The 22,633-nt window shown below is 34.7% G+C and overlaps 1 protein-coding gene across 1 annotated transcript in view; it reads right to left on the reverse strand.

Moving 5' to 3' along the window:
- Positions 1-1,178: 1,178 nt before the first annotated feature.
- Positions 1,179-22,633, reverse strand: part of Cep120 (centrosomal protein 120kDa) — a gene marked incomplete at its 5' end in the record, with an annotated part of 52,250 nt that continues 30,795 nt past the window's right edge. The window contains 4 exon segments of the mRNA XM_013507086.1: positions 1,179-3,001; positions 6,980-7,125; positions 14,563-14,661; positions 20,290-20,412. Coding sequence (XP_013362540.1) covers positions 2,767-3,001; positions 6,980-7,125; positions 14,563-14,661; positions 20,290-20,412 — 603 coding nt within the window.

The following is a 22,633-nucleotide window of genomic DNA, read 5'->3' on the forward strand; positions in this document are numbered from 1 at the left end:
CTTGCGCATGCCAGGCAAGCACTTTTGCCGCTGAGCTAAATCCCCAGCCCCATGGGTCTATTATTAACCAACTGTAAATATTACATCCTCGTGTTAACCTTCTGGATCTTTCATTTAATTCAACATCTCATGAAATGTTATATAACATAGAAATAGCCATAGAAAAACTTTATTCTAGAATTTTTAACATTTAAATCTTTCCATATCAAGTGAAATATCTGAAACAAGTGAATCCATGGAGGCAGAAGTACACTGGCAAGACACGAGGAGTAGGGGAGATGGGGGGCGAGTGCTGCTGAGTACCAGCACGCTGTTCGGGTGCGCTCACAGTGTTTGAAACAGTGGCGATGGACGCATAACCTTGTGAATACACAAAAACACACAGAATTACATACTTTCAAACAGACTTTTTGAAGGGTATGCAAATTATATCAATTTAAAAATTCACACTAGGTAGTCAATAAAACACAGCCATAGTGAGACCATGTTTTACACTTCCATATACAGCTAGCAGTGAGACCTCCCTACAGACTCTAAGAACCAGGTCAAGCCATTCGGAGGTGCCTGCAGACAAGCAATGTGTAACAGAGTCATCTGTGAACTTAGATTCAGGCTGGCAAGCATCTAGACAGGGCAGTAAGTAGAGGAAAAACCACCTATTTAGATTAGATGGTCTCCCCCTCAATTTGTGCAGAGCCCTGATATATCCTTAAATTACACCCAAACTTCCCATATCTGTCTGAGCAACAGTAACTCAAAACCAGATAGAAATTACTGGGATATTTCCTGAGAAGGAAACCTTGAAGTTTACACAGACATGGCATCAGAGATACTTGGTAGACATGACATACCGCGTCTATGGAATACATGTGAACCATGCAAACTATGGACTTTCTCCATGGAACAGAATCATAGAAATTTTAGGGGTAAATTATATTTCATCTAAAAATATACGATGAAAGGTTTCTTCTTATACGTGACAATTAGGAAACTTATGTCTTCCCACTCATTTACTGTGGTCATTCTCGTTAATTTAATAAAGCTATCAATTTAAATATATACAGTGCCAGTTACAGATGGAATGGCTATAGCTGAAGGACTACAAAAGACTGTTAAAATTTGAGGAAAACATAAAAAATACAGTGACTTGAAACAAAAATGACGGACTACTCAAGAACTCAAAGATGTATACAAATATTTTATTTGTTACACTGCAAAAGCCAAAAGACTGCTTTATAGAATGCAAAGTAAACCACACATACATTTTGGAAAAGCTTTCCTTATTTCTTTAAGTCTAAGGCCCCCTCTAGTGTTTGAAAAGCTATAGGCATCACACAATGCTAATGAAGGTTATAGTAGAGACCTTCCAAATCAGAAAGAATACTTTTGTTCCATTTGTGTGGCATAAAAATCAATGAGCGAAAAACCACCATAATTAATATTTCAAATTCCTGCTATGATTAACTGACTCATTACTCTCTCCTGCAGTTATTTACTGGTTTCAGTTATTTACTTTCTCTGTTATTTACTATTTTGTTTTTGTTTTCTTTTTGAGGATTAATACTTTGTTAATAAAGGGAAAACATATAATTAGGGACTTCAATTTCCCAAATAAGAAATACACTTTGTTGAATATAACAGAACATTAATGTTACTGAGTAACCTATTCTGCTTTTATGGAAGTTACTGATACTTAGAATATACTTCCTAAAGTATATACTTACATTTGGGAGTCATATTTTTAAACCGTTATATTTTAAAACCCAACTTAATTCATGAATGTGCTAATAATCTTTTCCAGTGCCATATGGAGGGTGTGTGTGTGTAAAGTGCTGCTCTGTGTAACAGGGTGTGGAGAACTCTTTAAGGCTTATACAGAACAGCACTACACAAGCCCACGACCTGATCTCATGTACTTCTGAAACAGGCTGATTAAACCTGGAGTAAAAAATAACTGTTTCATTCTTTTCTTTCCAGCTAAATCCTTTGTGTCTGTTTTCATATCATATTACAGGGGGCTTCACAGCTAGTTTTTCAATGACGAAAATAAAAGGAAATCTCTAATTTTAACAAAAGAAGACAATGTAGTATTGAGCAGGCAACTGATGGAAAAGAACCATGTGAAGCAAATAATTCATGTTTTCAGAAGTCAAGAATATACTGAAAATTTTAAAATTCAATAGTTCTTAAAACAAGTTTAATATGTATTAACTTTAAGCAAATGATTAAGTTGTCACTCAATATGTCATATGGTGTCTCCACATTGATACTACTTTGTTTTCAAACTTGTCCCTTGCAAATAATTATAAATTAAGGGAAAAAGTCATCTGAGTTAAATAAACCTGCTACATTTGTAGTTAGTTTCAATTTTTAAGATATTTACACTCAAAAGGAACAAGACACAATATTATTAAAATGCAACATATCCTTTTGGCTCAATATGAAAAATTATATAACTAGGAATTACTGCAGTCATTTCTCCTAGAACAAACTTAGTAGAAAGCTTTATAAAAGTCAGCCATCAGATTAAAAACTGACAAACACTGAAATTTTAGAATGGGTATATAAAATGTAATTAGGAATAAAACCAGCATAAGAAAGGTAGCATAAAGTAAATAAAATCAAATAAATACTATACAGTGACATACAAAATTCTGCTTATAAAAAATTGAAAATAGCATTTAAAAATACCCATTTTCTCCATTTTTGAGTTTTACAATAAAATTAAAATTTAAACCCGAAGTCTCTGTAAAGATCTTCCAAACATTAATTACTGGCACTGTTTTTAGCCAAAACTTCTCTGATCTGTCGGTCGAGTTCACTTATTATTCGATCTTCATGATTATACACACCCGTTCTCATCAAAGTATCCCTTTCCTCTATTAACCGAGTCAAATAGTCACCCAAGCCTTCTTCCAATGCCGAGCCATGCAGGCCATCCATTTTCCCACTGGAAATTTCCCTGGAATCCTGGTACTGTTTCTGGTCCTGCTGCCTTAACCTGGTGAGTCAAGAGCAAACACCACGCTAATAGACAACAAATACTAACAGCACTACTGTTTTTTCTAACAGCACTATTCTAAAACAAAATGATTCAACATTAGAGTAAGTTTTAGTAATATTTTTAGGAGAACACAAAAAGTAATGGCTTGGCTAGTCAAGAGTCAAAATATTTTAAAATGCAATTTAAAAATAGTAATTCTTCTAATAATGAAATACACCAAAACTACAGACATTGTAGGGCTGTATAAAGAAAATTAAAAATCACCTGCAATCTCATTATCCAAGAATAACCAAAATGACTGCCATTTTTCTTTTTAATTAAAAATGTATACATATACTTCTCATGTATAGTTTTCTAAAAATTAATGATATATATGAAATGCATATACATACTACTTTTTTTACTTATTTCTATTCTCCTACAATTATCATTCTTCTTAATGACTTCATGTTGTATCATCATTTAATCATCTTGTATTGTCTCCTTTAAGCTGTAATTAAGCCTTTGCTGTGTAGGATAAAGCTTTTCTTTAAATTCACTCAACAGTTATTTACACCAAACAGCATCTGGAGATACCGCAATGAATCAAAAGGAAACAGCCACACTGTTGTGGAGCTTACACCACCAGTCACTTGTAGAGAATAAAACTAAATATAAGTGCACGGTTCAAGGGGTGTATGCACGTTAAAGGCAGTATACATCTCCAAGTTACTTTACTGTTGACCTCATTTGCCAACAGACTTTAAAAAATCAGGTGCTGCTCTGGGATTTGGGTGGTTCCAACAGATGACTGTTGATCAAGACGCCTTGACAATGGAGGAGTGGTAATAACAGCATTACTATCATCTGCTAAGTAGACTGATTTTGGAATGTGGAATGTATTTTAATTTAGAAAGGACAATTAAGATTAACTTTATATTCATCTAATAACTGGCTATAGAATGCTTTAATTTGCAACTATTCCTAAATCCTGTCTTGATAAGACAAAGCAGTTGAGTGTAAACCTCTGCTTTGAGACAATCTTCAGAGTAACCTGGCGAGAAGCAAGTCCACTTCTGAATTTGCACAGGGGTCTGGGAGGCAGGGCAAGGCTGTGAGGAGCGAGCCCTGCCCCACAGCCCAGGAGGACTGGGTTCAGGGAAGGCAGGCCTCTGGGCAGCGACCCTGGCATCTCTCATCAAAGAAAAGGAAACTCAAATGTACAGTCCGAGAAGGACTCCAATCTCTATCTGTTCTCAGAAAAAAAGCTTAAAGTAGTATTCTGAGACACAGGAGGTACGTTCCAAATTCTCCCAGTGAATTTGAGCAAGCATGAAGCTATATTAAGGGTGGATTTTTCTTTTTCTTTTTTTGTGGTGATGCTGGTGACCAAAGGAAAGGCCTTGCCCATACTCAGGCAAGTGCTCTATTACTGAGCCACAGCTTCCAGCCCAAATGTAGATGTCCGAAGAGCTGTTTCCTCTACCCTAATTCTTACAGTCTCCTAGGAAGAGGGGCTCTGTGAGCATGACATACAGTGCCTTCATATAGATTAGAAACTTTAACCACTTCCCTTTCTGTATTATCTGTTTATTCATGAAGGATAAATGCAATGTTCACAAAATTGATAGAATATCTCTACCAAATATTTAATAAAATGCAAATGATCAGTCATGATCACAACAGGATTTTGGAACCTAGAGCTGAAAAAGCCCTTATTGTTATTAAACAAAATACTCATAATATTCATGACAAATGCTATATCTCGACTCCATTCATACACTTCCTGCCAGTAAAACTGTTCTGTTAGAAAATTTTTTTCTATATTAAACTTCTCATCCCTCTTTATAATTTTTCCTGCCCAAGGAGGGAAGGCCACTTTTTTTTTTAGTATGGTAGCCCCTCAGATATTTGCAGACAGCTGTCTACTCTTCTCCTCAAGAGTTCTCTTCTCCAAGTTCAATATCCTCACTCTCCTAAGCAACTGGATGACGTGATAGCCTCTTACTGCCCTGCTAACACTGTATGGGAAGACCTCTATAGGAGCAGCTGATTTGGTTGAAAGACTGGTTACATACTGGTAAGAATACTTCAGAGATGATTTTTGTAGTATTGAATATTGAATACTATTTCTACTATAACTGCACCCATTCTTTGGGAGTCAAGACACACTATTATCAGTGACTACTTCTTCACATAAACTGTTCTATTATGTCTTACCTAACACTTCATTTTTCATAGAGGACTGATTTTTGCCCATATTTACATATCTAAATGGTTAGTTTCAGCTCTCTGAAACCTAACTTATGAAGATATTAATGAGATATCCAAATTTGATAGTTAAAAGTATTCTCCACATATGCCACCCAAGCACAGCACGTTTTGATGCTATATATAACAGTAAAAATATGAAAGGCAAAATCAAGTATAGTTTATTAATGTACAACATCATCCAAATCTACAACAGTGTAGACACAGAATAAATATTTGTTGGAAAATCTATACCAAAGACCACTACATTGACTTTTTTTTTTTTTTTTGCCATGAATGTAGTTATTTCAAGTCTGGTTGGCTCTTCTGTTTCTATATATACCATTAATATTTTAAAATTTATTTTTGTGTGTATATTTCAGAATTATTGCTAGTACTAATTAAATGGAATTTTAATTAAAGGGTAAGATATTTCAAATTTAATTATATTAATACTTAGGACAACAGCTCATATTTATGACATTTTTACTGTGTCAGTTAAGTGCCTTATATGCCTGTCTCTCTTTTTTTAGCTTTATCAAGGGACTGCTACATCTTTGTTAGTGCACAGCACACTGTCATAAATTGGGTTAGACTGCCAAAATAATACCATAAACTGTGTAGCTAAAAAAAAAGAAATTTACTTTCTTACACTTCTACAGAAGTCCAAGATCAAGGTGCCAGCATAGTCATTTTCTACAGAGCTACATTCCAGCTCTGCCTCACACAGTGGGGAGAAAGACAGCAAGCACATCTCCTGTTTCTTCCTATAAGAGCATTAATTCCATCTTGAGGCTCCACCTTTGTGGCCTCATCTCCAAACAGCATCACATCAGAGGTTAGGGCTCCAACATGAACTTGGAGGGGACAGAGTTCAGTTCATATACACATATATTTGATGAAAGTATCCTATGATATCTCCATATATGAAAATAGTTTTTCAATCCACAAACATCTGATTCTATTTATTTAGATGTTCTTCCATTATATCTATAAGCATATTTTTGTTCTCAGCACATACATCTTATATATCTTTTATTAGATTTATAACTTTTTTGAGCAGTTGTAAATAGTACTATATTTTTCATTTTGGCTTCTGTGTTCTTTGTTCCTATACAGGAATACAACTGACTTTTTATGCTTTTAAAAAAATCTAGCCTTGGTATTAATCTCAAAAAAGTACCAATAGCTGCTAACTTAAATTATGGAAATATGTTTACATACAATGATGTAATTTTTCATTATAATAAAGACAAAATTTTATACATAAAAATGCAATCACTGTATTAAATTGGCTCAGAACTGCATTAAAGTGAAGTTAGAAGATATATGAATAAATACCAATTTTAAAGTCAATTCTAAGAGCCATGCTTACAGGGCATAATCTGTACTACTTTTGTTCTCTTTTATGGAACAGACATTATTTGATGGCTACAATGTTGTAAGCTTGGGAAATGTTATAGATTACTGAATTGCAACATGACCCTTGCCTTCCAAAATTTTGTTCTCACCTATGGCACTGAAACCGAAAGAAGTGCTGTGTATTTAGGACTATTCTGGTGGCTTAAGACAGCATTTCTGATTATAAATTTTGTAGATCATACCAACTGAACCTTCCTAATGTCTTATACACTTTACCCTTGACAGATCTAAAGTTGTACCTTCCCTGGACCAAATGACCCAATTAAAAGGCTGTCTTATTAGAGTTTCTGTAGGAAAAAAGGAATGATCTTTTCATTATTATACCTGTTTAACTCATTTCTTATATCCAACAGTTCTTGTTGCTCAGTTTTTACTGTATCTTTCTCCTCCGCAGCCAGGTAACGCAGTCTCATCTGCTCCAATTCCTCCTGCTGCTTTTTAAGACGGGCCATTTGACTTTCTTGTTCTCTCTTGAAAGGAAGAAGCCAGACACCTCGTATCAGGAATATATACATTTCATATAACTTTGACTTGTGGTTATAATCCTATTTCACAATATATGTGATACAGCCATGCACTGCCAACTCTATAAATCACATCTACTCTAGGAAAGTCCAAGTTCTCCCTGAATACTTTCTCTTTTTGCTATCATAACCATTCATGGCTGTATTAATGACTGAGGTCGACTGAACATCATAGGACAACAAACCCGAAGGCAAGAAAATGACTCCTGTCAACCCAATGAACTGCCATAGGAACAAGTGGTAAGAGTAACAAATGAGAAATGGTTAATTTACAAAGATGCAGCCACAAAATTTAATGGCTGTCCCTGTTATTAATTCCAATCCATCTCAGTTAATATGTGCTTCATTCTCTACTCCAGGCTCATTCAAAAATCTATACATATAGGCCTTTTATTTTGCTCTTTATATTTTGAGTATCTCATATGAGAGAAACCCTTTAATATTTAGGCTTGTGAATCTGATTTATTTCACTCAACATTATGGTCTCAAGGTACATCCATTTGCTTGTAAATGACTCAAATTTATCCTTCTTTATGGCTGAATAGTACTCCATTGTACATAAATACCAGCATATCTTTATCCAGTCATCTGTTCATGAATATATGGATCACTTCCAAGACTCAGCTATTATGAACTATGCTGCCACAAGCATGGGTGTGCATGGATCACTATGATATTATATCTTTAACTCTTTGGGACGATACCTAGGAAGGGAACAGCTGGGTTGAATGGACAGAAATTCCACTTTTAAATATAAACACTTAAGAAATTCTTACATATACAAGAAATCTTTTGTACTATTTTATTATAAGAAAAATCTAGAAAAAATATGTCCTTACAGATTGTATAAACTGTGATGTATTCATGAAAGATGATTCCCTATACATATGTCAATAAACGATGTACAATGTTGCTTAAAGATATATTTTCAAAGATATATTTTTAATGTCTTATAAATACAGATTAATAAGAATCTTGCCTTTGAAATGTATTTCACTTAGGAAGTAATTATTTAAAAAGAAAGGAAAAAGTATCTGGAAAAAATATATCAAATTATTATTGCTGGCTGAGAGAAAGATAAAAGTATTGGTGATTTTTATTTTCTATGTTATATGGTATTGTAAACTTTGCATTCTTTTAAGATAAGGGAGTAAAAATATGATTGCAAGCAGGGAAAAAAAACTACTTTAGGTTGCTTTATAAAACTTTAGTAAAATCTGAAACACTTTTCTTCTAAAACATACCAGAAGATCCTTTAAATACCTTAATGCTGTAACTAAGCATGCATTACCAATAATCTCACACACACACACACACACACACACACACACACATAAATTAGAGGTCAGTGAAAGAAACTCTGTCCATTCCAGGTGCTTGGGCTAAAGGCTCCTCAATCAAGTGAATTTAATCTTTATTTTGCCTTGGCTGCCTATAAATCCAGAGAGGAGATGTAAACATACATACACTAGACTAAACAGAGGCTAAAAAGTGGCCACTACTTACTCCCCCACTCACACATACCATGTAAGGCTGTGGGAAAAAACTTACAGCTAAACTAAGGAACTCAAGTAAAGTTTTCTGAAAATAACCCAGAGCTGACAAGCCAGTAGGAGGGCCTGGATGGTTTCAAGACACAGTTTTTAACAAAGACTTGGACCTCCAACTGTTTTCTTAAACAAAGATTTACATCCCATTCCTGGCTAAATTACTTATAAATTAATCAAATTAATTACTCTGAGTGGATAAGCAGGAGGCTGGACAAGATAGTGCTGATGTCAGCTGATGAAGTCTGTGTTGTTTTAACTAAATTTATCAGCTTAGTTTTAAACAGATCTACTGTGCACAAATATGGTAAAGGACCCACACACTACCCATAATCTTAGTTCTGTTTTCTGTCTTGGGAACAAACATATACTTAGTTTCATATGTGACATAAAGAATGTTAAATTTTCTACAACAAATTCATATTTTACAACAATGATCCAGTCACTTAAATGGTGGCTTTTATCTGCTTACACAACTATATTCTAAATGTTCTTAAGTATATATGTAAGTATGCTATTTTGTCCATTAGGACTAAAGTAGACAATCTTCACTCAGGTATTTGTAGACTAACAAGTATTTGTTTTGGTTTTAAAATATGTCTACAGTATCTTTTCACAAAGAAGAGGAAAAAGGAAACTAAATTGCTCTATAAGTGTCTAAAAAGTACAATTTTTAACTATGTCCCAAGATATTAAACTTAGAATCTAAGGGTACAATTTCCTTGTTTTCTAAATCAAGACTCCTTTTATGTTATACTTAGTTATATTTTACAGCTGTTGCAGTTTCAGTTATAGAAGAAAAGCTTTACAAAGCTTACAACTTTTATGGTTGTGAACCAGAAAGAGTTTTTTTCCCCTAAATAATTAGAAGTTTATGATATTTTAATTCACAAATTGACTATGCTAGGTCACCTTGGAGTAATGGAAATCTGTCTAAACATTGTTTTGGCAATGGGCATCAACATTAGATCTTATTTCCAAGCTTTACCAGCTGCTCTTTGTCATCGACATTTATTAACAATCTCAGATACGGCTCTCACCATCTGATCTGTACTGCACGAGTGTCTTGGAAGGCCCTCCAGAGGGTTCTGATGTGACAAATTACTGGCACAGAGTGCAGCCCCATGGCTATTCACCAGAGGCAATATAAAATTAACATGGTCCTAATCCAATTTAAACAAGAACTTGCACAAACAATCCTCTGAACAAAACCAGATAGACAATTTCAATTTCATATTCAAACACAATGTGTTTTTAGTAAAAACTTTTAGGGAAAGTTTTTTGAAGTAACTATTGCACATAAGAAATGTGCCATTTTGATCTAGTTTTAATTTTAATCCTTCAAAAACAGTGGCAAAGCAAAATTCACTATGGCAACCCCCAAATCTATTACTTTTCTTCTTAATTTGTTGCATCTCTTTGTGGTCTGGAGGGCCAATGATTCTGAGTGACTTCAGATTTGTTTATAGTGTTTCTAAAGCACAAAGTCTGTGGGATAAGAAATGAAACTGATGCACAATGAGAAGGAATGAACAATAGTGCCCTGAGAGGCTCAAACTCCTACTTTCATTTTCTTTCAGTTTCATATCCTTAATAAATGTATGGTAACCCAAGGAAGGCATCTGAACTTTTGTGACTTCTCTTACTAGGAACACATAAAGAAAACTAATTTGTTAATGGTTTTGGGACTAGAGGGTAGAAAATACATAGGAAGAAAAAAATTATAGATTACACAGACTATAAAGATTATATAGATAGAAAATGGATGAAGTGGAAAGATCCTATACATAGGAAAATATACGAAGATACCTGTGCTGGGAAGTTCCTGGGTGAGAGCCTTCCATACTGAATCTTCCTTTTAAGAGATCACCTCAATATCCCAGAGTAAAACCAACAAAGAGCTATGAATTTAAGTACCCTACTGAAACTTCACATATAGTTTCAGTGCTGAAAAAATTAAAGAAGAATATAATCTACAATATATACATATGAATATGACACCCACTTGAAGTAAAAGGAAATGTTAATTATAATGAAGCTGTTTCAATAATTGTTAATGATTAATCATTTCTTCCTCCAAAATACTTTACTCAACAGCTAATACTGTTATATCTTTTCAACTAATTTTGTTAACTGATCATAACTAATCACCGCTGTAGTAGTTTCTTATTCACTACTCAGCTTTAACAGCAAACATTACCTTTCACATGCTCTCCATCCACTTTCTACTTTAAAGCTTGAAAGGATTCCCAATCTAACATTTTGATTTGAAACATTTATCTTTGAGATACTCTTTTAGCTTTGAGTGGTAAATGAACTTTAAGCTCACAAGAGACAACTGCTGTATCCATACTATCTACCACTGTGCAAAGGGACAATAGGCTCTCTATAAGCACTTGTTGAACAAATAAATGAAACAAATGAATTACCTAGTGATGTTCTTCAGACTCAATGCATTCACATACCTTTATACCCAGACTTTAGAAGCTCACCTGACACTTGCTTATTTGCATATTTAGTCCTTGTTTTATTCTTCTGCGCCATTTCTATAAAACATGTTAAAACTACCATCCAATACAAACTACTTTTATTAAACTATAGTCTACCCCACTCCCCTACCATTATCACTGCAAAATAATATCCTCATTTTCCATACATTTTCAAGTATTTCTCAGTGCCAAAACCTTTACTATTTGTTCTATTCATCAATACTCAAGTCTACCTTCTAATAAGGTCCTCATAGATTACAAGCAAAAATACTACATAACAGTTTTATCATCCCCTTTTAACAGCAGCTATTACATTACCAAACACTGTACTAAACGCTCTATAGAACACTTATTCCACTTCAGAACAACTTGTGAAGAAAAAACTCTCACCATAGAAATACGACTAATCAGAGAAATTCAGCTCGGGAGGTCACAGTGATAGTGAGAGGCAGAGCCAAGATTCAACCCAACTCTCTTGACTCTTGCCATGTTTTTAACTACTACTTCTGCTGCTTCTGATAAAGTCTGTATCCTGTTACTTTAACAGCTTATTCTTATCACATTATTTCCTTACTCCCAATTCCATAAGAACTCCTCCTGCTACACTAAATGTAACCTAGATATCTTCAAGTCAGGACTTCAAGTGCTTTTTCCCTTCAAGTCATTTCTATTCTCATTATCCAAGCTTGCCTGAAGGTCAGTGTCATTTTCCTTGCTAGGACATGCCAACAACTCATAAGTACTTCTGCTGAATACTCTTGTCAGAAACCCCTATCTCCTAACCCTCATTTTATTCCACTTAAAATTCTTTTATTCCCAGACTTCCATGCACTAAAGCCATAATATTATGAGAGGGAAAGAGCCTGGATCCCTGTCGAATGACTTCAGCTCTAGCTCAGTCTCTTAGTGCCTGTAGGATGCAATTTAACTTCCAGCCAGCCTCTCCACTTATAAAACAGGAATAATAGTACCTGTACAAAGGGATATTAGTCAGTATTAACTGAAAACATCTGAAGGGCTTATGCAGCACATGGCATTGAGCCCTCAATAAATACTAACCATTCTGCCAGCACCATTATAATGATCTTCACTCTTTTCTCTAGTTATTATTTTCTTCACTAGCTTTCCTTCCTCCTCAAACATAAGAACTTCAGGTTCTATTTAGCACAGCTTCAAATATTATATCATCTCTGTAGAGGACTCTGTGTCTTTTCTTTGGTGCAATCATACTTCCAACAATAGATGCATGTTTCTTTTTTATTCTGGGGGGCTTTTTGAGACAGGGTCTCGCTCTGCAGTTCAGGCTGCCCTTGAGCTCACTTTGTAGCCCATGCTGATCTCAAATTCACAATGATCCTCCTGCCTCAACACCCCCCAGTGCTGGGATTACAAGTGTGCGCCACCATGTCTGGTGGTACCAGATACTTATTTCTTACTGCTTGTGGAATTTTTTACGAAAAAAATCAAGATGTTCACAACTGCAAACCTTATCTCCTTCCCGCACTCCCACCAGCTTCTCAGTAACTGTATTTCCAACATGGAAATTCTCTTTCCAGACTATGGTTTGAGTCTTTGGCATCATTTGTGACAAGAATCTTCTAGTTGCATTCTTCTGTTTCCATTTCAGTTCCAGTCCATATTACCTGAAATGGCATCTCAAATCGACCCTGCTCTGCTTTCAGAAACAGGTTATGATTTCCCACTTAGGCTTCTCTGCTATGATCATTCTATATATGATATTTCCCCCACTACTTCCCTAAGTCACAACAGGCTGCTATCTAAATCTTGAACCTCATCCACTCATCTCCAGAGGTCCATCACAAATACCTTCTCATCTGCGACACCTTTCCTAAGGCTATTAAATAGATGTACTTTCCCTTCCTGGCTGTGCATGGCTTTTTTCAGGGCTTTTACTATGAGGCAGTAAATTTTACACTTACAGCAGTTTCTTTCTTATTCCAAATCCAAGCTCACAAAGAAGAAGGTCTGTGCCTCACTTACATCTGTATGCCCTGGATACTGCCTTGAATACAGGTTCTTAGTACCATACATAATGCCCAAACTGTCAGCATTAAAACAATAAGCTGAATGCCTCAAATCAGAAAACCTAAAATGCTCCAAGTCTGAAACATGAAGTACAGACGTGATGTCGTAAGTAGGAAATTTCATACCTGACCTCACGACAAGCTATGGTCAGAACACAGGCACACTAAACGTACTATATTCACACTAAAAAATTACATTCAGATTATATGTATAACATTATGAAACAGGAATGAATTGTGTGTTTACACTTGAGTCTATTTCCACAATATTGCATTATGTATATGCAAATATTTCAAAATCTGAAAAATCCTAAAACCAAAACACTTCTGGTCCCAAGCACTATAATAAATGCAGACTGAATATACAGGATATATAGAATGGGTAAAGAATATACATCCTATATATTCAATCTGCATAGTATTATTTCATATCTACTGGTAGCTACCTATCTCCATTTGTAACACAACCTCAATCTATCAGCTATGTAAAGTATTACTTTTTAATTTTCATGTGGTCTGGTATACTCTAGGCATAAGTATCATACAACAAACATATTTAACAGTATATGATGGTTATAGAGATACATTAGGAAAAATACAAACTTGAAAGACACTATATACCAAATTTCACTCAGAATAAACCGACATACTAAAGAAAAGCAAATTTAGAATAAACTAACCATTATTGATTCTTAAAAGTTTTAGGTCAAATAAACTGATTCAAAATAAAAATTCTGTTCACATTTTCTTTGATTTTAATCATTTGAAGAAATTATGTCAAAAATATCTATCAGTATTTGTTGTTTAGTAGTAGGAAGGAAAATGGTAAGACAAACAGGAAACTACTATCATAGATTTTAAACTCTTAAAAATTCCCTTATGATGCCTTTCCCTTAATTGAATTACACTATTCCTGGGAATAACATTTGAAAAGTTCTTAAATTTAAGGAAATATTAAATGTAAATTATCCTTAAACTGTGACCTCCTCATCCTGCCTCAAGTAGTTCAACAGAAAGATTAACACTAAGGAAGAAAGAAGTGGTTGTTTATAAGTGAAACCAAAACAAATTATCCCCAATTTCTTCTGGAAAAGAGAATAGCTAAAAATTAAAAACAAAAAGCTCTAAAGGTTTGAGTTTTTAATTATGAAAAAGAAGCATCTTGCATGTAACACATTTAAAAAAAAAAAGCACTGAAGATTCAGATGCAGACATCTGAACATAAAAGATGTTGCCAAACATTCAAACTTGTAAAGAAACAAGGGAAAAAGACATAAAAAGAATAATGTATAAATTATGTACCTGTTTAAGTCTGGCAAGCTCCTTCAAAGCTCGTCCCCATTGCTGCTTGTAATGCAGTTTAGACTTAGTTGCAGATTCCAACTTTCTTTCAAGTTCAACCTAACAGTGATTAAGATCATATCAAGTGAAACACTATACCACTGTGTACAATCATTGAAAGATAATATATACAGAGAGTCTGGCTTAAGAAAAGAGTTTATACAGTGTAACATACGACATCATCTAAAACTGTTATATAACTTACTATAAATATTATGGCACATGAACATTTTCTTGTTTAAAATATAGTCTTATTTTTATTGCCTTACAGCCTATACTAAAAAGAACTGAATCGGTCTGAACCTCCAGACAGTTACTGTAAATGTATTTAAACACTGAGTGAAAAATACATTTTTTACAAAAAGCAGTTCTAGCTGTTAACATTCCAATTCAGCTGATACTTTAAATCACAGAACCCAAATTTTCCTTTTGGAGGCCTATCATTATGTGAAATTTTGTCTTACAAGGAAGAGAACTAGTACAGACACTTCTGTAACTATATTTTGGCAAAACCATAGAACCCTGGAAGCAGTGAAATGTTTTATCAGAAAGCAATTTACTAAGAGAGTACAAAGTCAGAAATATTTTAAGAATGTTAAAATAAACCCAAGAGTAAGAAAAATAATGTTACTTAATAACACACATGTAACTTTTTTCTCTATTTTTCCTTAAATATATAAAGAAAAACACTGAAGTGATTCAATTAAAAATATGGTTATTTATACTTGCAGCAGGCAATCTGTTGTGCATGAACTGAAGCCAACTTGGCTAGGTTTTGGAATGTACTCAGTGTTTCAAACCAAGCACCAAACAAATTCATGTAGCCAACAGACAGTTTTACTATTAAGTGATAATGTAATAATCTTCTTGAATTACAGTAAAACACTGTTACTCTGAATTGGCTGAATTTTTTTATATCAAGTCTAGTTTTTCCCATACATATAACTCCAAAAATTCTACAAGAAAACAAATTGAAGACACTATAAAAATTTCAACTTTAGAAAACTCATATGAAAATAAAATGAAGGGAAAAGCAGACTGCCAAATTCCCTTCACAAAAGACCAGAACAATCTCTTAGTAATATATGACTACATCAAGTCAGGATCTTTTCTGCTTTACAAATCCCTAATGCTTGGATTTAGCTGTGTTGACATTTCACAACTAGACTCAAGCGTCTTAAGTTGAATAATATTGCTGAGATTATTGGAGATAATCTCTTCCACTTATGCCCCAGAGATTTATATATATTACTTGGTAATTTAAGAACAGGCCATACCTCAGAAGAATAGAAAAAAATCTTTGTAGCTGTGGAATAAAGCAGAAGTATTTAATTATAAAAAGAGATTATGTCCATGGGTCTTAGAAAAGGTCTAGTATCCAAGGAGGAGGCCTAAAGAAGCAGCTTTATCAGTAAAAAACTGGGTAGGTTCTACTTGTTTTGCCACACACTCTGCACATTTGCATAGTTATTCACACCAATTTAAACCACAAGTACACTTCTACATGTCATTTTAATCTTAACAAATGAATCTGTAGATAGCAAATTTGAGACAGCATCTCATTTGTCTAACTTATTCCTGTAGCAACCTCAGTGATTCTAACTTTTATTATGTTTCTTAAAGGACACAAATGCCTCTGCGATTCTAAAGAAATATATAGACCCACTTCCCAGAAAAATGCACCAAATGAAAATCTTGATAAAATTTCAAGAAATTCAAGACCTTGAGTTAAAAACCCCTTGCACACATAACCAGAATTTTGATATGATTTTTAGGGTATTGAAAGACCTGGAGTTAAAGGCCCTTACTGTAAACAGATTTGAGACTCTAGGAACCTTTGTACTTGTGTTTTTATTTAAGGTGTTCTTGGTCCATGACTAAAGTAATATACTCCTATAGGACAATTTCTATAATCCTGAAAAGAAAGGTCAGCTCAGGATCTAGAATCAAGAAGACTAAAAGCATAGATCAGCACTGGTATCTTTGTCTCATACTTCCTACCCCAGGTCCAGCCGGTCACAGGGAACTAGAGATGTCTCCCTTGAAATAAAATTGTCAAATTTTGTTCATTTGCATTTCTACACCACTTCCTTAACACATACTCTTGGGCTCATAAGCAGGCCTTGGGAATAAGCAGACTTCTTTCTCCAGCTTCAGATCTATCTACAAATCCTGTAAACCACCATTACATCAATTCACTCTCTACCAAACAACCTATAGCTACAATGTTAAGTCTCCTGTCCTCTGCCAGGAGTCAAGGCACTCCCCTAAATACAATTTCCATAACACCTACTCAACTTGCATTTTTAGTCTTCCTCAGCAAGAAACCCAGTACTCCAACCAGGTCTGTGTCCCTAGTCTCCAAATCCTCCTCACCTAAGTTACTTTCTGAGCCTGCTAATTCTTTTTCTCTCTGCTTGCCTAAATCTTAAGGCTCAGTTCAAATTTACCTATACATGAGGTGCCTTAAACTACTAGATGCTGAACACCAAATGGCTTCTCTTCATCACAAAGATTTCATCATTCCTTTGTATCTAATTATTCAGTCATTTGTTGCTTTGAGTCATCTTCCTAATTACATAACAAATTACAGTATTTAAAAGAAGTCCTCAAAGGCTACTAGTACTCTCTTTCCTTCTATCTTCCCCTTCGAGTAGATACAACTGTTCTTAAACACTCTACATACATTTTAGCTTGATTAAAAAAAAAAAATCTCTGGGTTCTTTCAATGTGTTTTCTGTCTTTTCAACCTCTGTGTGCCCTAACTACTACATTATATGCTTTGATTTTTTTATAAAGTCTCAATTTTCAAACTATATAAGAACATTCCTAGATAAAGGAAAATCACAAATTATTTACTACTAACTTCTTATATAATAAAGGAATTGAGAATTATATTTCATTAATTGTATCTTTATGTTAACTTATTTTTAGACCCTTTCACTGAAAGATTTTTGTTATACTGAAAATAGGTAATCAGAAAGAGAAAAAAAAAACCTCTCAATCAGATATAAATAACCAAACTTTCAGAGTAGCTCAGATACTTTTTCACTTATGTCTTCTTTTTGTTCTCTTTCCTCTTTGTTACTATTTAAAGAAATAAGATTCTGCCCTCTTCTGGCTCCAAAAAGACTTACAATTTTAAGAAGAGCTGAAAGAGCTTCGTTTTAAACAAGAACTTAAATGGTAAACATTCATTAGTTCTAATACAGAGGCAGTTCAATTATGTATTTCTCTTTCAACAAGTTCATGGAACAACATACTTTGAATATGTTTAAAGCTTTTTTATTCTTTTAATAAAAATATAGATGGGTAAATTTAATCATTTAGAATTTATTTTCATGATGAATATTATCTAGTTAGCCAGTACATATTCAGAGATGACTAAAATAAGGTTTCTGTTTTAATTTTGATAACTGGTCTCTGAATTTCCTCCAAATAAAATGGAATATTTTTGAGATCTACTTGATATATCTTGTGACAATTCAAAATATGAGCACTTCAAATATTTCTGGTAGATAGATCAGGAAATTCATATTTATGAACAAATATTTTAATACTTGGTTTTATCAAAAAAGGGATGGAAAAAATTGAGCTAGATTCAAGTTCACTGGCAGAAAAATGGTCAGAAATGAATAAATGAAGAGACTGTCCAAATATATAAGAAACAGAATCAATTAGCTTTGCAACTAAATGAATATGGAAATAGGAAGACCCATAGACAGCCTGGCACTTGACAAGCTGCAGAAACATTTATTAAGCTCTGCAGCACTAGAGGATAACAATTCTTAGGGGAAGTGACCTAGTTTAGCTTTGGACACTCTGGGATACTTCGATGAGCAAAATTTTCAACTTAAATGGTTGAAGAAGTCAAAATTATTTTCATTATACTCCTAAGGAAATGTCTGTCTTCTCTACTTTCCTTCTTTTATGAGTGTACAGTGGAGTTTTCCAGAGGCTACATGTGTGGTAGGTATCACAGTGGATTGAATACAAAATCAGACAGTAGAATTTAGCTGTCTTCTATTACCCAGATACTAAAGAGACTACCAAAAGGTCAATGTTACATCTCACGATTTTTTTTTTGTTTTAGAAAATGGTTATTCTTAATAAAAGTGTTATTTATATTGTTATATACGGGGTTTATTACTTTAAATCATTCTAGTTTCAACTTTTTTTTTTTTTGGTACTGGGAATCAATTCAGGACCTTGCACTTGCCAAGCTTGTGCTGCTGAGCTATACCCCTGGCCCTAGTTTTAACTTTTAATGCACTGGTAATCAATAGATACAAAGTGCTTTGGAGTTCTCAATAATTTTTAATTATCAGATATCCATCACTAGGTAAACAAATCATCTTTTTCTTAAAATGTTGGATATATAAAGTACAAAAAGTGTGGAAAATGTTCTAAGGCATTCAAGAAGGTATTTTGAGTAAGCAACTGATTATACAGGCCTTTAGCTAAGGAGCCAGGACTTGTACTCTTCCACACATTTTCTACATACTAGTTCAATTTTTTTAAAATGTAAAAATTGAGTTGTTCTACTTACAATGCTTTAATGGTATCATACTATTTATTTAAATTTTATGTTTGTTAATAAAAGGTAAATGTTAAGAAAATAAACAACATCCTGCTTCTGCACTAAGCATTTTACAACTATTAACTCACTAAAATCCTCTATCAATCTTATTAATTCCACTTCAAAGATATGGAAATGAATATAGTGAAGTAAATGAACCTATCCAAGGTGACACGGTGAGTGGCAGAGCTAGACTCTGAACCAAAGTTATTGTCTCCCTGTTGAATCTGTTAACTATTATTATGCACAATTCCTATTAGATTTAAAACAAAACCTAACTAAACTCCTTGCCCATCAAGTTGCATTTTTAAACTCCATCTATTATGTTCTTCTTCCATCACACTCTAAAGCTGGCCTTCTTCCTCAGAGGATCTTGGCTTAGTCTCACCACAATGCCTTTGCTCGCCAAACTCTTTACGTCCCTGGTTTCTCCTCTTCTCACAAATCCCAGTACAGACTGTCATTACGTTGTCTGTTGGACACTGCGCATTTGCTACTGTCCAGCCCCTGCACATTCTGTTTGTGAGGGAACCCCAATATAAATTAGGGGCAAGACTGACTTTCAACCATAGAAATCAAAAAAGCATGGTTACCCCTCTTTCCACACTGAAACCTAGAGGAGGTCTGTGATGTAAATGAACACTCCTCTCTAGGACATTAAATCTGAAAGGAGTGAGACATAAATAATACTCATAGTGGTTACCACAGAACTGACAGTTCAGTGATGTGACTCTGGATTCAGAAGATACAGAACTCCATGACATGGCAGTAATGGTATCCTAACTAGGCTGCTGTGACCAAACTCTGGCTGTGCCTTGCTTCTCCTGGTTCCTGCCTGAAGTCTGAAACGGGATCTTCAGCCTACTTGACAGTTTTGTGAATTCTTTTATTTCTGTATATGTTTGCTCTAATTAGTGTAAGCTGTAACTGACATACTCTAACAAATTTAAGGACTGACAATGTCTTGTACCTTGAATTCCTGGACAAGTTCTCATTTGCTTTTAGGACAACACAGTGAAATATTATTAAACTGTATAACACACATTAGTTTCTGACTTTAAAATTTTATCAGTGTGACTACTTAAGTAGCCAAGAAATTGACAGGGTACCTTTTCTAAGGTGAGAAGATTTATTTCAGACTGTAGGCGGATTTCTGGTTTGTTGCTTTGCTGATCCTTGAACTGTTGGAACTCTTTTTCCAAAGTTTTACACTTATTTTCAGCGTCATTAAGCTATATTTAAAAAAAATTTAGACATTTAAAAACAAATCATACAGCAAGTTTCATATTTTAGAACTGAACAGTATCTTATTCTAAGGCATGTTCATATAAAAATTCAGAAAATAAAATATAATGAAAAAAATGATGACTGTAATAATTTTAATAGGTAAAAAGAAATTGAGGGTCTAGGAGCTAGTAAGCTAATCCGTAGCAGAGGCAAAACCAGAACTCAGATCTTTTCATTAGAGTAAGGCTCTAATCAAAGCAGTCAATATTCCATAAATTAAAAAAGAGGGGTAGCCTCCCTTAACTAACACTATAATTTCCTTTTGAACAGATACCCTTTTCAAATCTGAGGGTTTTAAAAAATTAAATACAAACTAGAATCATTAGACATTCTTTCCAAAAACATATGACTGTCCATCATTAGGTAAACCATTATTTTTTTTTCTTAATACTTAAGACTTAACTAAAGTTGAAATACTTAGAAAAGTGGCAAAATGGAATTGAAATCATCACTGATCAAAAAGAAAACTTCTAATCAGGATGTGCCTAGTATCTAATGAGCTACTCTGTGCATGGAGTTTCCAGACCACTTAAGTTTACAAACAGAAACCACTCTACAACTCTTTATTTCTCTATTTTAAACAAAAAGCACAATAAACTTAGTATCACACTGGGTAGTTTCAGGTACATTACCGTGAGCAATTACTGTTGTAACAATCAGGCTGTAAAGCAGCAAGCTACCAAGGCATGTCAGATTCTTCTTTCTTTGCTAACTAGCCCATAGACTACAATGATTTTGTGGTACTATACCTGAGTTTTCCTCTACTTGAGTACAGATACACAGATACTTTATCTTCATCTGCTATTGCTGACAATGTTTAATTGTTTCTTTCACTGGTGTAAACAATTATATGTACACTACATATAACTTGACTTAACCAGATTTTCTATACCTAAAAAGTGAACTGTCATTACGGGTTATGTCTCAAAAGTCCTCCAAAGTCTCATGTTTTTGGAAGGTGAGTGGATTATGGAGGTGCTAATGAGTTTAGTAGCTGAACGTACTACGTGAAGATGGGGCCTGGCGGAATATAGGTCACATGACCTAGAAGGGTATATTCTTGTCCCCTGATCCTCTTCCTTTCTCTCTGTGCTTCCTGGCACTGTTCCTGCCTTGAAGCAGCCCTTCCATAGACTGAATCTTCTGAAACTGTGAACCAAAATACACTTCTCCTTCAAGTTGTGAGCATCAGGTATTTTGCCCCAGGCATGTGAAAGCTGGCTGGCTAATACAGAAATTAGTACCAAAAGTGAGGTTGTTGCTATGACTATACCTGACTAGAAGCTTTTGGAACTGGCTTGTGGCAAAAGCTTGGCAAGGTTTGGAGATGTCAGCTAGAGACTGAGAATGCTGTAAGCCAAGGCTGATGGGTGATGCTGGTTTGAGCTCAGAAAACGAGAATGCTAATAGGAGTACGAACAGTAAAGGTGACACTAGGAGTTTTCAGTTGGGAATGAGGAGTCCTTTGACAGTTGGGCTGGAGGTCATATATGTTACACTCTGGCAGAAAATCTGTCTTCATTTTGGCTATATCCTGAGACTATGGGGGATTGAGATTAAGGGTGGTAGACTAATTGATCTGTGGATAAAATTTTACAGCGACCCAATGTTTGGGTTGGGGCATGAGCACTGCTGGCTACTTTTAGTCAGATTTACAGTGAAAATCAGGAAAACAAAAAAATTAAGAGTTGAATGATGTGATAATTTGTAGTGTGGCCAGAAAGGAAGAGCCTGCAAAGTTGAGGACTTGGAGAACATGGTCACTGAAAAGATAAGCATAAAAAATAAGGCAGATACTTTACACTGAGACAACATGAAGATGGCTTGAAGTTATCCAGCAAGAGCCCACCTGTCACAGGCTCAAATGTGCAAAAGCTAAAGACTGCATTGAGAAGAGAAGCCGAAGGAGTCTAGCTCATTTGATGCTACCTACAAAAGTGTTTCCTGGAGTTCAGCCATCCAAGCACCTCAGAGACCACTGCAGCCATAGTCCAAGGGGCCAGGCTCCTGCTCTGCTAAGGGTAGGCCTTGGCATCATCCACATGCTGCTAGTTTTTCAGGCATGCAGAATATAAGAGTTGTGGGGTCACAGAGGCATCTACCAAGATTTCAGAACAAGACCTGGGAGGCTAAACAGCATGCCCAATTGGGCAATATATGAAACTG

Source organism: Chinchilla lanigera, unplaced genomic scaffold (assembly GCF_000276665.1).
Source record: "Chinchilla lanigera isolate Chin_1 unplaced genomic scaffold, ChiLan1.0 scaffold00120, whole genome shotgun sequence".
Classification (NCBI taxonomy): domain Eukaryota; kingdom Metazoa; phylum Chordata; class Mammalia; order Rodentia; family Chinchillidae; genus Chinchilla; species Chinchilla lanigera.